The 14058-nt window shown below is 43.1% G+C and overlaps 1 protein-coding gene across 1 annotated transcript in view; it reads left to right on the plus strand.

Annotated features, from left to right (window-relative positions):
- Nucleotides 1-14058, plus strand: part of usp54b (ubiquitin specific peptidase 54b) — a gene marked incomplete in the record, with an annotated part of 66864 nt that overhangs the window by 50726 nt on the left and 2080 nt on the right. The window contains 11 exon segments of the mRNA XM_035669823.1: nt 190-382; nt 601-783; nt 1111-1330; nt 1735-2121; nt 2413-2540; nt 2631-2789; nt 6705-6852; nt 9051-9874; nt 11242-11369; nt 11471-11602; nt 13723-14058. Of these exon segments, the coding sequence (XP_035525716.1) occupies nt 190-382; nt 601-783; nt 1111-1330; nt 1735-2121; nt 2413-2540; nt 2631-2789; nt 6705-6852; nt 9051-9874; nt 11242-11369; nt 11471-11602; nt 13723-13809 (2589 nt within the window).

The following is a 14058-nucleotide window of genomic DNA, read 5'->3' on the forward strand; positions in this document are numbered from 1 at the left end:
ATATTCATAAGGAAACACAGCAGCACAATGTGTATTTGACCTTCTACTTTTGGTGGAATATGCGTAATGTTATATCTTAATACGGATAGATTTACTTTCTCTTTGTGTGTGTGTCTGTGTGTGTGTGGGGGGTTATATGTATGTTTATGTGTGTCTTTATGTGTGTGTGTTACCCTGCTGCACCTCCAGATCGGCCCTAAGTGGAAGGACGTGGTGTCTCGCTGTATCAAAGGCCACTATCAGCCCCTGCTGCTGCTCTACGCTGACCCCCGTGGGACGCCGGTGATACTGCAGGAGAGCCCCAACCCCTGTACCAGCTCCAACCCGCAGCTGGAGCTCCAGCACTGCAGCAGCAAGGCTGGTTACGACAGCGAAGACTCTGGTACAGCAAAGATGACACACTCTGCTACAGATCAGATCAGATTATTCTGTGTTTATCGTTGAGGGCATGTGAGGTTACAGCTTTAAAGCTCTGACCTTCAACCCTATAATCCAACTTCTGCATCTGCGTACTGCAGAGCCTGAAGTTATTTGACTGCAAACATATGAAGATTCAGGATTAACTAAAAGGTTATCACTCTTTCTCTCATTCTTTCTCAGGTCGGGAGCCGTCCATATCCAGTGACACTCGTACCGACTCTTCGACGGACAGCTCGAGTCACCGTGCCTCTCGCAGCCGATCTCTCCACCAGTCCACGGGCAGCCACCTCTCCAGCGAATCCCAGACCACAGTGGTCTGTAATTACGACATTGGCACACCGCCGCACGGTGCTGACGCCGGAGGTAATACTGCATTCGAGTCCATGAGCAAAGTTATCTATACTCACAAAGTCCAGCTGCACCTTGACAGCTCCAAAAAACTGCAACTACACAAGTGACCGCAGTGTTTTAAGGGAGAAAGTACTAAACTGCGGTACTTGTTGTAGGCACAAGTAAGAGCAAATAAGGTCAGTTTAAGTGGAAATTAAGTTCTTTGTCCTGTGCTTCATCACTGCGCTGTGTTACTGGTTATTCTTATATTTACTTGCACTGCTGCCTACTTAATTGCTCCCTGTGGGGTAAATAAAATATTAATGGATTAACTTTCAGTCCCTCTTCTCTCACATTCAGAGTCAGCAGTGGAGGGTCCTCCCCGCCCTCCCTCTCCTCCCTTGCCGGAGTACAAGGAGACCGCTGTTTTCCTCCTCTCCTCACGCCGGCCACTCACCTCCTCTTCCTCCTCGTCTCGTCCCCTGTCCTCCTCCTCTTCGTCAGGAGTTGGGGGCTGCGAGGGCGGAGTTGGGGGCCCCCATTGGGAGGATGAAAGCACTAGCAGTGAAAGCAAATCCAGGTACTGCACCACAATTGTACTTAAGTTCAGTACATGAGTACATTTACTGGTTCTTGAACTGGAGTATTAGTCATGCTACCATTTATAAATTTAAAAAAAAAAAGATTTCAATTAAGGTTGAGTGTAACTAATTCATCTCTCAGTTTGTGTCAAGCTTGATCAGATTTGTTCTAGAGCTTCGTATGAGGAGAACTTGAATGCATATTGTTGGTGCAATAAATGGTTAAAAGCTTCGTGTGAGTGTCCTGACTGAACTGTATTTAAGTCATTTTGTAGGTCAGGTATTTTTATTTAACTACCCTCTAAAATGAGTCATTCTACTGTCTTAAAGAAGATTTGCACCTTTTGAGCAGTTTTCAACAGTAAGGTAACCCTGTGTAACATCTTCCTCCCTTGCTCTCTAGTTCTTCTGGGGGCCGCTACAGGCCAACCTGGAGGCCCAGGAGAGAGGCCTTAAACATCGACAGCATCTTCACCCGACCGAGAGGCTCCTCTCTGGGCTACAACACCCTGCCTGGTCCCTCTCTCCCTCCGGAGCCCCAGGACTCCTTCCCCCTGGTGGGACCCACTCCGCCCACACAGCCAGGGTTACAAGAGGTGGAAGGGAGGGAAGTTGGGGAGTTGGAGGTGGGGTTTGGGCTGGTCGGGCAGCCCAGGTCTCTGGGCAGTGGGCGGACAATGGGTCCCCCTGCCCCTCCACCTCTGAGAGGGGTGGAGCACCAGCCACGTCTGATTCAGAGGATGGAGAGTGGCTACGAGAGCAGCGAGAGGAACAGCAGCAGCCCCGACAGGTAGGAAACTCACAAATACCAATTACTGTCTCTTCCTTTCTCTCTCAGTCATTCATTGTTTTCCCCTCTCTTGGTTTCTCTGTCACTCTTGTTTTTCCGTTCAATTTCACTTAATCAGCATGAAACACAGATGTGACGTTAACAACGACAAATTGTCCAGCAATAGTTCAACTAATCAATCAGTGGACATATTTGTCTGGAGATGTATGATTGGCACTCTCAACATTTTCCCCTTTTTGTCTCTTTTTACTGCTTTCTTTTCTCACTGTCTTTTTTTCTTGCTCTCCACAGGGAGGTGGGGCAACAGAAACGGGTGCTCATGTCAGGACCTTCGTGGCGTTCGGTGCCCAAGTCTAAGAGCAGTGGTGCCATCCTGCAGGAGCTGCCTTCCCCCAGCTGGGGTGGCGGCACCAATGCAGGTGTGTATTTGTGCATTTCTTGCAATTACTCTACTCTAACTACTGTAACTTGCGTTTGATTTGATGATTTCATTTGTGTTGTCTGTTTAGGCTCAGGGCGCAGTGAGCTGGACGAACTGCAGGAGGAGGTGGCGAGGAGAGCCCGCCAGCAGGAGCAGCAGAAGCGGAGAGAGGCGGAGCGGGAGGCGGCCATGGGATTCAACCCTAAACCCAGCAAATTTATGGACCTGGACCAGCTCCAACACCAGGGTATGAAGGAAACAGGGGTGACAGGACGAAAGACAGGAAGTAGGAGTGAGGGGGTTGGAGGCTGGAAGTTTTTAAATTAGAGCCAAAGAAGTCAGTTCACCCAACTTACAGCAAACATATTATCTCACTTACCTTTAGTGGTATCTAGTGATGCAGACAGTTTAGATTTTTTTTTTTGAAAGATTTTATAATTTCACTTCCATTAAATGGATAGGAATATAATTACATTTTTGATTCTTACAGCAGTTCATAGGAACTATTTCTTTGCTGAAAATGACTTCACTATCTGCGTGGCCACATACCAGAATTAGTGAGTGAGAAAATGTGTTTCCTTTTTGTAAATTTGTGTGAACTGGCCCTTTAAGAAGAAGGTCAAACTGCATTTAAAGCTGCACGTGGCAACTTTGTATGTTTTAAACCCCATATAGCAAAGAACCATCACTGACTTATTAGACAATTCTGGATTTCTGTTTTAATTTTCACTTACAAAAGCAGAACCAGAGTAAATCTATGGTACTTCAACTGGAGGGGTGTGAGGCTGCCTTTTCGCTGTGCGTCATTTCATGATCCGGGCTGATGAAGTGTATTTTTATGTTAAAGTCTTGCCCGGTGCAGCTTTAAGGTCACATTATCACCTGTTGTCTAGTTCAGCAGTCACAGTGACTTGTACGTCCGTGGTTCTGTCTGACCTCCTCTTTGTCCTCATTCCCATCTGTTCGTCTGTCTCTCCATCTGTCTCCCTCCATCGGTACTTTTTATTTGTCTATTAGTTCAGAGTGCGTAACTATAACTCATACTGTATATATATTGGGTGAGTGTTTTATGTCAGAGTAAGTGTGTGTGTTTCAGTTCCAGCCGAACTATCGCTGAGTTCAGTGTAGGTGAACAGAGCAGAGAGCAAATCCCTGTCAGATCAGTTTTTACCAGCATGGAAACTCCTGTGGGACGTTTACTGACCGCCACTGACTGGGAAACTCTCTCAGGGTGATTCCCACTTAAAATCACAATCCCAGTCCAAGTGCCGACCTCTGATGTCCCAGCAACACTATGGGGAGTTCACAATGTGTGTGTGTGTATGTGAGTTTCTTAGTTCACAAAAATATTGTGAATAAGTGTAAGTGTGTGTACCCCTCTATGGTTATTTACATCTAAATATATACAAACATGTCATGTATGTACCTGTATGTACAGTGCATCTTTTTAGTGTATGTAAGATTGTGAGATGGAGACTTCAGACTTGGACTCAAGTCATAGTTAAAGGCGAACTCTACCAGTTTTACATATCAAAGTCAATTAGCTTATCTGTGGCTCTGCAGGAGCTTTGTCAATTCCGGCGTAATTACCCAATTTACACCACGTTAGCAATTTCATTTAGGGCTTAGGGACTAGAAATTTACATGACAAAGATTTAGGCACATGTGCAAGGAATTAATTGGTCCAGGCTAAAATAGCTCAACAACTATTGGATGTATTGTCATGACATTTTATATATACATTCATGGCTCCAAAAGGATCAATCCTACGGACACTCGCACATTTCCTCTAGTGCCATCATTAAGTCAACATTTTACTTTGTCTAATACTTTGGTTTATGACCAAATACCTGTAAAACTAATTATTGTACTTTGTGTTTAAGCCTAATTAGCAAATGTTAACATCCTAACACATTAAGCTATTTTCTGTTCATTATATACCTAATAAACCTCAGCATGTCCGCATTGTCATTGTGAGCATTTTACCATGCTGACATTAGCATTTAGCTCAAACCACAGCTGCGCCTAAGTACAGCCCCACAGAGCCGCTAGTAAGTCCCCAAACCATATGGACTTGGAGAACTTGCTCAAGTCACAATCAGTACATGAGACTTGACTTGAACTTGATTGCTGTGAGAGTTGACATATTTTATTTAAAATTTTAACCAAGAAAAGGAACAAACAGTAAATAAATAAGACATTGCACAGCCACTCACCTGTTATTAATTGAAAGGATCTCTGGACTTGACTTGGACATGGCCTAAATCACACAAGACTTGACTGACAGACTTCACACTTGGTTGAAAGCTCTGGTGCGGTATTATCTATATTCATATATATATATGTGTGCGTATATTAGGTCTGTCCATGCAACCACAAATTACATTTTTCTGTGCGTGTGTTTCAGAAAATATGTCTGTGTGTAAGAAAGAGAGCCTTGTATGAACTGCAGGTGTGCAGGTTTTCCCCTCCAGCTCAGCACTAACTAAATCTATATCAGGGATTATAATGTTGTGTCCTGTCTGTCCTACTGTGTGTGCTTTAGTGTGTTCAGCCTCATGTACCTGACACACACACACACATACACACACACCCCTGTGAGTACACTCAACCTTGATGAAGTGAAAGGACGACTTGCGAAAGAACAGATGGCATCACTATCAGTGCGATTACGTAACAGAATTTGGTTTCCCACATCCCTATCGATGGTTTTAGGCGGACTCCAAACAATCTGCCTCAGTGTTTTAGAGGACGTTACAGCCAACAACAACAACAACAGAGCTGCCATCAACCTTCCTTTATTCTGTCTCTATCAATCAAAAGTTTGTAAACTCAAGCCAAGATGGGTGATGGCTGCTCTTTTGTTGTCCTCTTCTTCATCTTTTTTACAACCAACTAACACCATTCAAGGCACGTTCACAAGGCTACGCACCATACAAAGCTTTGTCTAAAAAAGCTGGCTGGTGTCTGGCTTCATGAACGTAGCCTCAACTTTGCTCCTCACTTATCTAATCTTGACTTTTTTGACTTACTAACTACAGTACAAGTTAACATATTGATGCATTTACAATAGAATTGCAAAGTGGGAAGAGATGCTGGGTGTGGAGGTATTTTTCTCCACTATACAGTCTTTCTATTTCCTATACATTTTCTTCAAATGATATCGTCAGTGTGTGCCAACATAAAAACACAGGGGACTCCTCTGAGACAGTATAACATTTGCTTAACAGCAGCCATTTTGCCACAAGTAGAAATTGCATAATAATGGTAAATGGTAAAGCATACAATAACAGTACAGTAGCACAGATAGACTCAATAATGTCTGTTATACATCAATATTAAGTTTGCTAAGATTAGCCAAGCTACTGGTCATACCTAAGGCTTTAGCACCTGAGTGTATTAAATTGACCAAATTTCAATAAGAGAATAAATGTGCAATTTTATCTCAACATAATCTAGTTTTAAAGATACAGGAAGTTGGCCATTGTTTAGCTTTAATTATTTCACAGAAATAGGGTTATTTTAATCAGTTTGGTGTGGTGAATGGTGTGAAATACTCCCATATGAGAGCTGGAGCAAATGTGGAATAAAATACCACACCATAGTTACTACATGCATCTAAAACTTACCCTGAATATAAAACATTAACTGAATGTTTTGCTTTTAGCTATAGCTCTGTGATTGGAGCAAAATGGGAGTTGTAGTTGACTTCAATCCTTTTTATGTACACATTCTTGTACATTGACTTTATATTATAAATATATTTTCTAACCAGTTGCTAATATCTTTAATGATTTTAACCAATCCAAACAAGTTCTTTAACTGTCAGTCACCTAACAAAGAGGACGCCCGAAATAAATCCTCCCACTTTGCAGCTCTATACATGTATAAAATACACACATTAACTTACAGTAAAGGAGCGTAATGCATGCCAACCCCCTCATAACCACTCCTTCTGCTCTGCTTCTATTTTCTCCTCTTCACCTGTTCTTACATCTTCATATTTTGTCCCTTTTTTCATCTTTTTTATTCTCTTTCTTTCTTCTTTGTTGTTTCCTTTCCTTTTCCGTTTCCCTCGCTCTTTCTCTCTCTGCCACTCTGTCGTTATACCTTTCTGTCTTTTTCTCCTTTTTATCTCCCGCTCTGTTGTTAACATCCTCAGCTGTGCTCAGACCCCTGCATGAGGCTAACGCTCATAGCGGATTGGCTGTAGCTGCGTGCATGAGGAGCACTGGGGGCCCAATCAAACGCAGACAGGAACAGGAAATGGAACGGGAGACAGGAAGCGCCCCCCCACAGGGGCCTCGCAGGTACCACCACTGTCCCCCCTTATGTGTCCGCAGCGGTGCCTGTCTGAAAACCACCTCAGACCCCCTTCCTCCCTACCTCCCTCCCTCACTTCGTGTGTGTCCTCAGCTCAGGCTGTCCTTAAACCCACAGCAGGAATCCTCTGTGTGTGTCCTCTGGGTGCTGGCTTTCTAAAAACACCTCAACACCCTCATGTGTGTGTCTTCAGCTCTGGCTGCCCAAAATCCCAGAACCCTATGTTTTTTTTGTAAAGCCTAGCACTGCACTCTCACATCCTGCTGTATGTGTGTACGTGTGTCTGTATCTGCGTGTGTTCTCAAACACACACACTCGACTATATACAGTAACGTCTTATCCCCTTTGTGTTTGTGTGTTTGTTGCAGTGCAGTAAAAAACCTGCTTTGCTGGGCTCTGTGTTGCCATCGAGAATAAAAAGAGAGAGACAGAGTTGCTCCCTGCTTTTCCGTGCTTCACTGCTTCCCTTCATTGTTGTTGTGCTGCTCTTTGTAGCTGTGTGCTGCCAAGGCTTCCCTCTGCTCTTTGTGTGCTGCTGATCTGTCCCTCTGTGCGCCGTAAAGCTGCAGTCCGTCACTGTGTTTCTGTCCTGTGTGCTGCCATGCGATTGCAGTCACAGATCTTGTTTAGTATCCTGCTTTATTTGCTGCTGTATTTGTGTGTTACAATAAGTCAGTCTCCTCCTGATGTGTTCGTTTTGTGACAAATGTGAGCTTTAGTAGTGACGTTTTTGTACAAGAAGGGCTGAGTGGAAAGAATGTCATATTTCTTATTTTAAAAAAGGGAGACAGCTCATCTAGAATCTGAGATTACATTTAATATAATAAGTTATAATATTAACTAGGCATGTGTTATAGAAAACAGTGACATTTTTATGCCATTTTCACTATTTTCTGACAGATTATAGACCATGATTAATAGATTAATCAAACAAATAATCAAAAAAGAAAATAAATATATCAGAGTGATGTAAAATATGATTAACTAGAGTAAAAAAAAAATAAGGGTACTAATTAACTAAAGAATAACCAAAGTGCAGGGTCTAGATGACCAATCCAATCCCACACAGGCCTTAAAGGTGGTGATTCAAATCTTAAAATCTACTCTCATTAGATCTTGTAAGGAGTCTTGAATTGATGGTAATTACAATGGTAGAGACAATGACTGGCCCTGCTAACTTAGTCATGTTAATGTCGGGTTTAATCTGTTTCATTAGAACTCAGCTCACACTGGAATAAAATTTATCAAAAATTAATAAATTGTAAATCCAAACTGTTAACAGCAGGATGAAGGAACGAAGGAGGAGGTAAAGCTCAGCACTCAGCCTCCTTTATTACCTTCCTCCTCTCCTCTATTGATCAACACCAGCCTCTGATTTATAGCTTGCTGCTGCAAAGCCTGCTGGGTAATTACTAAGGCTGAAAAGAGACGGGAGAGTTAATGTGGGGGATGGGGGCTGGCGCTCACGTAGACACATACGGGTGTTGTGCACGCTTTCTTTAAAAATAGACACACAAATTTACAGACTTGCTGTTCACACATACTAACACACACTAGTTTACTACACACATACACACTGCTACTCTAGAGCACGGAGTGTGTACCATGTCTCTGCAGAGAGGAGCCACTAATGTTCAGCATATATCATATCCTCTACATATCAATGTATGTAAATCAATGAAGTAATATAGTGTCCCCCGGAGATATTGAATTACCCCAGACTGTAGAAGCCACATTCATTTTCCATGTTGATATACAGCACCGGTGCAGCTGAGGGTAAATTGCTGTTTTGATAATCAGATTAAAGTCAAATCTTTGTTGTTTGAGCTGAACGCGTTCTGATCAGAAAGTTAACTTTGGTGAAATCTGCAGCGATCTGTCAGTCAGTGGAGCTGAGCTTGTGCCTGACTCATATACAGCATGGCTGTGAAATCCCGTACACAAAACGATGCTTGCACAAGGCTGCATCATTGTGTGTTCGTAGCTGTTTGTTCTGTATGAAAGTGAGCTTGTGTGTGCGCGTGTTCCTGCGTGTATGTCTGTTTTCTGCTTGTTTATCCTGGTATGCTGTTGTGACCTTCCCTCTATGCAGTAACTCACCTGACGTCAGAGCAGCTCTGTTTTTTGGGTTTTTTTTCCCCGTGCTGCTGGCTGACTGACACCCTCCCTCTTCTGTGTCCTCCAGTGAACAGCCTGGCCCGGTCCAAGTACTGCTGACGCCCAGTCAGGAGGAGGAAGAGGACCAGGCAACGCCCAACCAGGACGCTGCTCTGGGCCCGGACCCGCCCCCTCCACCCTATCGGCCCGCTCCCCCTCGACCCACGCTCACCCTCAGCATCCCTCACCCTTGCGCCCCTTCCAGCCAAGGGGAGGAGGAAGAGGGTGGACGCATGGGGAGGAGAGGGGAGGAAGGTGAGGATGGGAGGGAGGGGACGGGGGTGAGGCTGTGCGAGTTGCTGCAGGCAGGGGGGGTGAGTGTCAGACCTTTGGGGAAGCACTTAGCCATCTCTCTGCCCTCGCTTCCTCTGCGTCTCTGGGATACACACACCACACACACTGCACACTCCACACACCTTGAACCCACACACACACACCCTCCCCCTCCGTCCTCTACTCCTCCCCCATCTTCCCCTCTGGAAGCCTCCGGGCAAAGGAAACCTCTCACGCCTCTCTGGCAGCCACCCCAGCCCCACTCCCCTACCGGCGCTACTCAACATTGGCCGGGGCACGGAGCTGCCGCCGACAGTGGCACACGCCATTGGTCCTCCTGGAGTTTGGACCGCCCCGACGCCGTGGTGACACCATATGACACGCCCCCAGACCGCTGCGTTCCCATCAGGCCGCAGGCGTCCAGTCAGCACTACAGCTACAGTTGCCAGTCTTCTCCAGGGCACTACAGCTCCCAGCATGCCCCAGGGCAACACAGTGATCCCTGCTGTGACCGTGAAGAGGCTGAGCTGACTGAGCTTGACTCCCTTTACCAGGCCAGTCTGCTGGCTGGAAAGACAGGTACACACACACACACACACACGCACACACACTCATGCACACATACTCATGCACAAAACCATCTTCAAAAAAGGGAAATATTTAACCTGACTTACATTTATTACAATGGCATGCATCATCGTAGAGACTGTAATGGATTAATCAATTAGTCATCAACAATTTTGATAATCAATGACAATCAAGCACTACCATCCCTTTCTGACATCATTAATAGATAATGTCTTATAGCAATAAAACAAGAACATTATTGATGGTTACCCTGAGCTCTGAGCACTTGGGAACACAAGCTTTGCAGATTTCATAGACTTAATTATTAATCAATAAAATAAGCTACAGATTAATTGATAATGAATATAATGAATAGTTGCAGTCCTAAAGTACTGTATAGTCAATTACAGTAGAAATTCAAATTAATGTTCAGTATATTGTTATGTTTGAGTGAATGATGGCAGATTGTATTTAAAACCATTTTTAGAATCGAGCTACAATGATGAATCGATTTGTTTCCAACTATTAAATGAATTTCCAACTATTTTGATAATCAATTCATTATTTTGTGTGACTTTAAGAAAAAAATATCCAAATTCTTCTTTCAAGTTCTTTTATCTTTTAAAACAAACTAAAAACCACAGCTGCAAAAAGAGCTTCAGAGAATTTAGACCATTCAAGTTCTGGGAAAACATTTTGACGTCTCTTTGTTAAGTTTAACTGGCAGTTTCATTCTGACAGAGAAAGTCTATTATTCCCTGTTAAACTAAAAAAACTAACTTGTATGCTAACTGCAAAACAGTATACCATAAAGATATATAGTATATACTGTATACAATTACTATGTAGAATGGAATTTGGACACTGCACAACAGGATTTGCGAGGTTGCAGGTTATTTTTTTATGTGGATTTTACACATTTCAATGTTTTTTCTGTCCCTTAAGAGGCCTTCTGGTTTGCTTTCACATTACTTTACAAAATCACAGAAGAACTTTATATTCAATTCTAACCAAAATCCAAAAGTTTTCAAAGAAAAATGATGGAAAAATGCTTATAAATTGATGCATCAGACATAGAGATTTTTTAATTTGCTGACATGGTGCAGCCATAAAAAATGGCATCTTATGTTTGTTAACAACACAACAGTTAACTCAATAAGAGTGATATATTGGTTCAGTGAAGGCCTGGAACAGAATTTATATTGAATATATAAATTATGTTGTCAAAACGTGTGGGACAAAGTGATTTACCTACACTATAGTATCTAGGAGTAAATTTAAGAAGATGTGGAACATGAGCATCCACTTAAATATAACATGTTTTAGATCCTTGTATGTGTGTGTTTTGACCTCCAGCCCTTGCCTGTGTGTGTTTTCAGGCTGCAGTCCGTCAGAGAGGCTCATATCCAGGGTGGGAGGGCAGGTTCGCTCCAAGACCCCCAACGCAGACATGGAGAGGAGTGTGTATGGGGCGGACTGCACCAGCACCCCCACCTACCTCAACAAGGTAACATCTACGTAGTCTTTCTGACAGAATCCCCTCACATGTTGGCAGGTCGTCGCTTGGTTCCATTTCCAGCGTCTGACAGACATTTTCTCCCCGTGCAGCCAATGATGTTGCGGGATCTGCGTTTAGGGGTGGAGCCTGACGATGGGGAAAACCTGAGGCGAATTGGACGCAGCCTGAGCGGCACAGTAGTGACCCCGCGCCGCAGCCGCCTGACTGCAACCCGCAGCTTTGTGAGTGTGACTTCCTGTGCTCTGCTGCCTCCCTGTGGCTGTGCTATTAAACTGCATCTGCCTGATGTCCCGCCGCGGCACTTTACACATTGCTTTTCCCTGTGCTCTTCTCCCCCCCCGCTGTTTGTCTCGTTTCTTCCTTTTGTCCTGCTTTTTTCGATTTCCAATCTGTCGTCCTCTCTCTCCCTCTGCTTCTCTTTCCTTCTCTGTCCTCTTTCTCTCTCAAAGGTGAAGCAGGCTGATGTCAGTGCCTCTCCTTGCTTACTTCCTCTCTTCTGAGTCCCTGTTGCTATTGCACCACTATCATCTCCTCCATCCTCCTCATCACCAACACCTCCTCATCACCACCTCCCTCCACCGCTTCACAGGTAAACACTGCGCTGAGCTCATATGACGTTGCACTTGTAATCTTTGAAGGAAAATACCTCTCATCTGCTTATGACTGGTAAGAGAGTACACGCTTCCTTGGTTGAGCTACTTTTAGTGCCAGATGAGTAGTCATTTTTCAATAAGGTTAGAATAGCAAAGTAACTGTCTTTTCTTGATATTCTATTACATTTTTGGTAAACATTTCACTTTCTGGCAAACCAGACTCATCTGGCACAAAAGTAGGCTAAGCCCTTATTTGCACGTATCTAGATCCTGGTGATGTGCACTGGTTTGTAATAACTGTGGGGAAAATCACCAACGTTTTGAACCCAATTCCCCACACCAGATGATAAAGACGATGTTTTCTTTTAAATCTTATAAAAAATACATATTTCCTTCTCACTCAAGGTGATAAAATATTCAAAATGCAATATAAGCTATTATTTTTCTTGAAGGACAGAATAACCGTGTAATTTTACTTGACTTATTTCCAACTTTTGAAGCTTTATTCTGTACCAAAATGACACATAGAATAACTACAGACCTGTGTGGTTTGTTCGTGTCATTTAAGGTCTCACTTTTTAGAGACTTTTTACAGTCTTTACAGTTTTTACACTTCTTCACTTTCAGAGTGCTAAAATCACACCTTACTGTGAGCTGAGGCTAATGCGTATTGATCTGAAATATGTTGTCCTTTGCCAATATTCTCTCCAGTAGAAAAACTTTTTAATACTTATTATTACAAAGTATTCAACAGCCCTAAACAACAGCTTAGAACAAACAGCTCTAACCTTAATGAAATTACAGTATGAATATCACTGAATATGTCAGTTTGCTTTAACTCTTTAGAGGATCCACTGACAGCAGACATATTGTTTCAGAATCGATATGCAAGATATCAAACTGAAACTCTTTATTAGGTTGGTCTGAAAGTTGAAAAGCAAGTAGATATTGACCCTTAAAACCTGACAGCCATCTTTTTGTTTTGTAAAATACAATTTTCGGTCTTTTCCATTATTGGGTAAAAATAACTAAAACATCTTCACACCTCAAATGCATCCCTCCTTTAATGAAATTCATATTTGTAATCAACAACAACTTAAACAATTATTAAAAATACTGAAGGTAGAATATTGTTGCACACATGTTGCTGCAGTTGATTCTGGGAAGTTTTCTCTTTTTATGTGTTTACCTCTGTTCAATTCCACATCACTTTACTAATTCACAGAACTTTATATTCATTTCTTTCTAAATTTAGAAGTTCTGAACATAAATTAGATGAAAATGCGTATAATGTTATTAGAATATTTAATTAGTCAATTAGTCAATTTGAATTTGAAATGAAAATGGCACTTTGTGTTAGAACAGTTTACTCAATAACTGTGACGTTTTGTTTCAATGAAGGAACAGAAGATTAGATTCACTATATAATTTATGTTGATCATGTGTGACAGTATGTTTCGCCTCAAAGATAGATTTATGTGGAACATGGAGAACATCAGGATTCAAATAGTTAAAGAGGTTCCACCAAACAGCACATGACCTGTTACTTAGGCATCAGTATGTTTGTGATTTGACCTTCTCTGAAAGGCTCAGGATGGTACTCTTTAAACACATCTCTGAACCTTTGTGGATAGCTCAAACAGTTTGTGATCGATTTCACCGTTTAACCCTTAAACCTCTCTCAAAATGGCTGAATTTGAGCTACACCTTCATTCTAATCTGACCTGTTGTTCCTTCTTCTTGTCCAGGAGCTGTCGGGCGGTGCGGGGAGTTTCTGGCTGTGTCTGACGGGGGTCAAGCTGTCTTCCGACCAGAGTCCTGCTCTGTTTCACTAATGTCTCACCGCGTTCCACCTCCACGTGGGGCAGCAGGGCCGAGGTCTTCGACGGGGCCTCGCCTTGACGGACCGGGAATTGGCTCAGGAGGATCAAACTCAAACTCCTATCCTGTTCCTCCTCCTTCTCCCTCAAACAACATGCACATGCAAACACATGCACGCACACATGCACATCTGCACTGACGTAGAGCCTCCCTCAGCGCCTGCAGCACCCTGCTTAGCCCCTCCTTGCCTTCCTCCCTCCCTC

The sequence above is a fragment of the Morone saxatilis genome, unplaced genomic scaffold (genome assembly GCF_004916995.1).
Source record: "Morone saxatilis isolate NCDOM2014 unplaced genomic scaffold, NCSU_SB_2.0 Contig1, whole genome shotgun sequence".
Taxonomy (NCBI): domain Eukaryota; kingdom Metazoa; phylum Chordata; class Actinopteri; family Moronidae; genus Morone; species Morone saxatilis.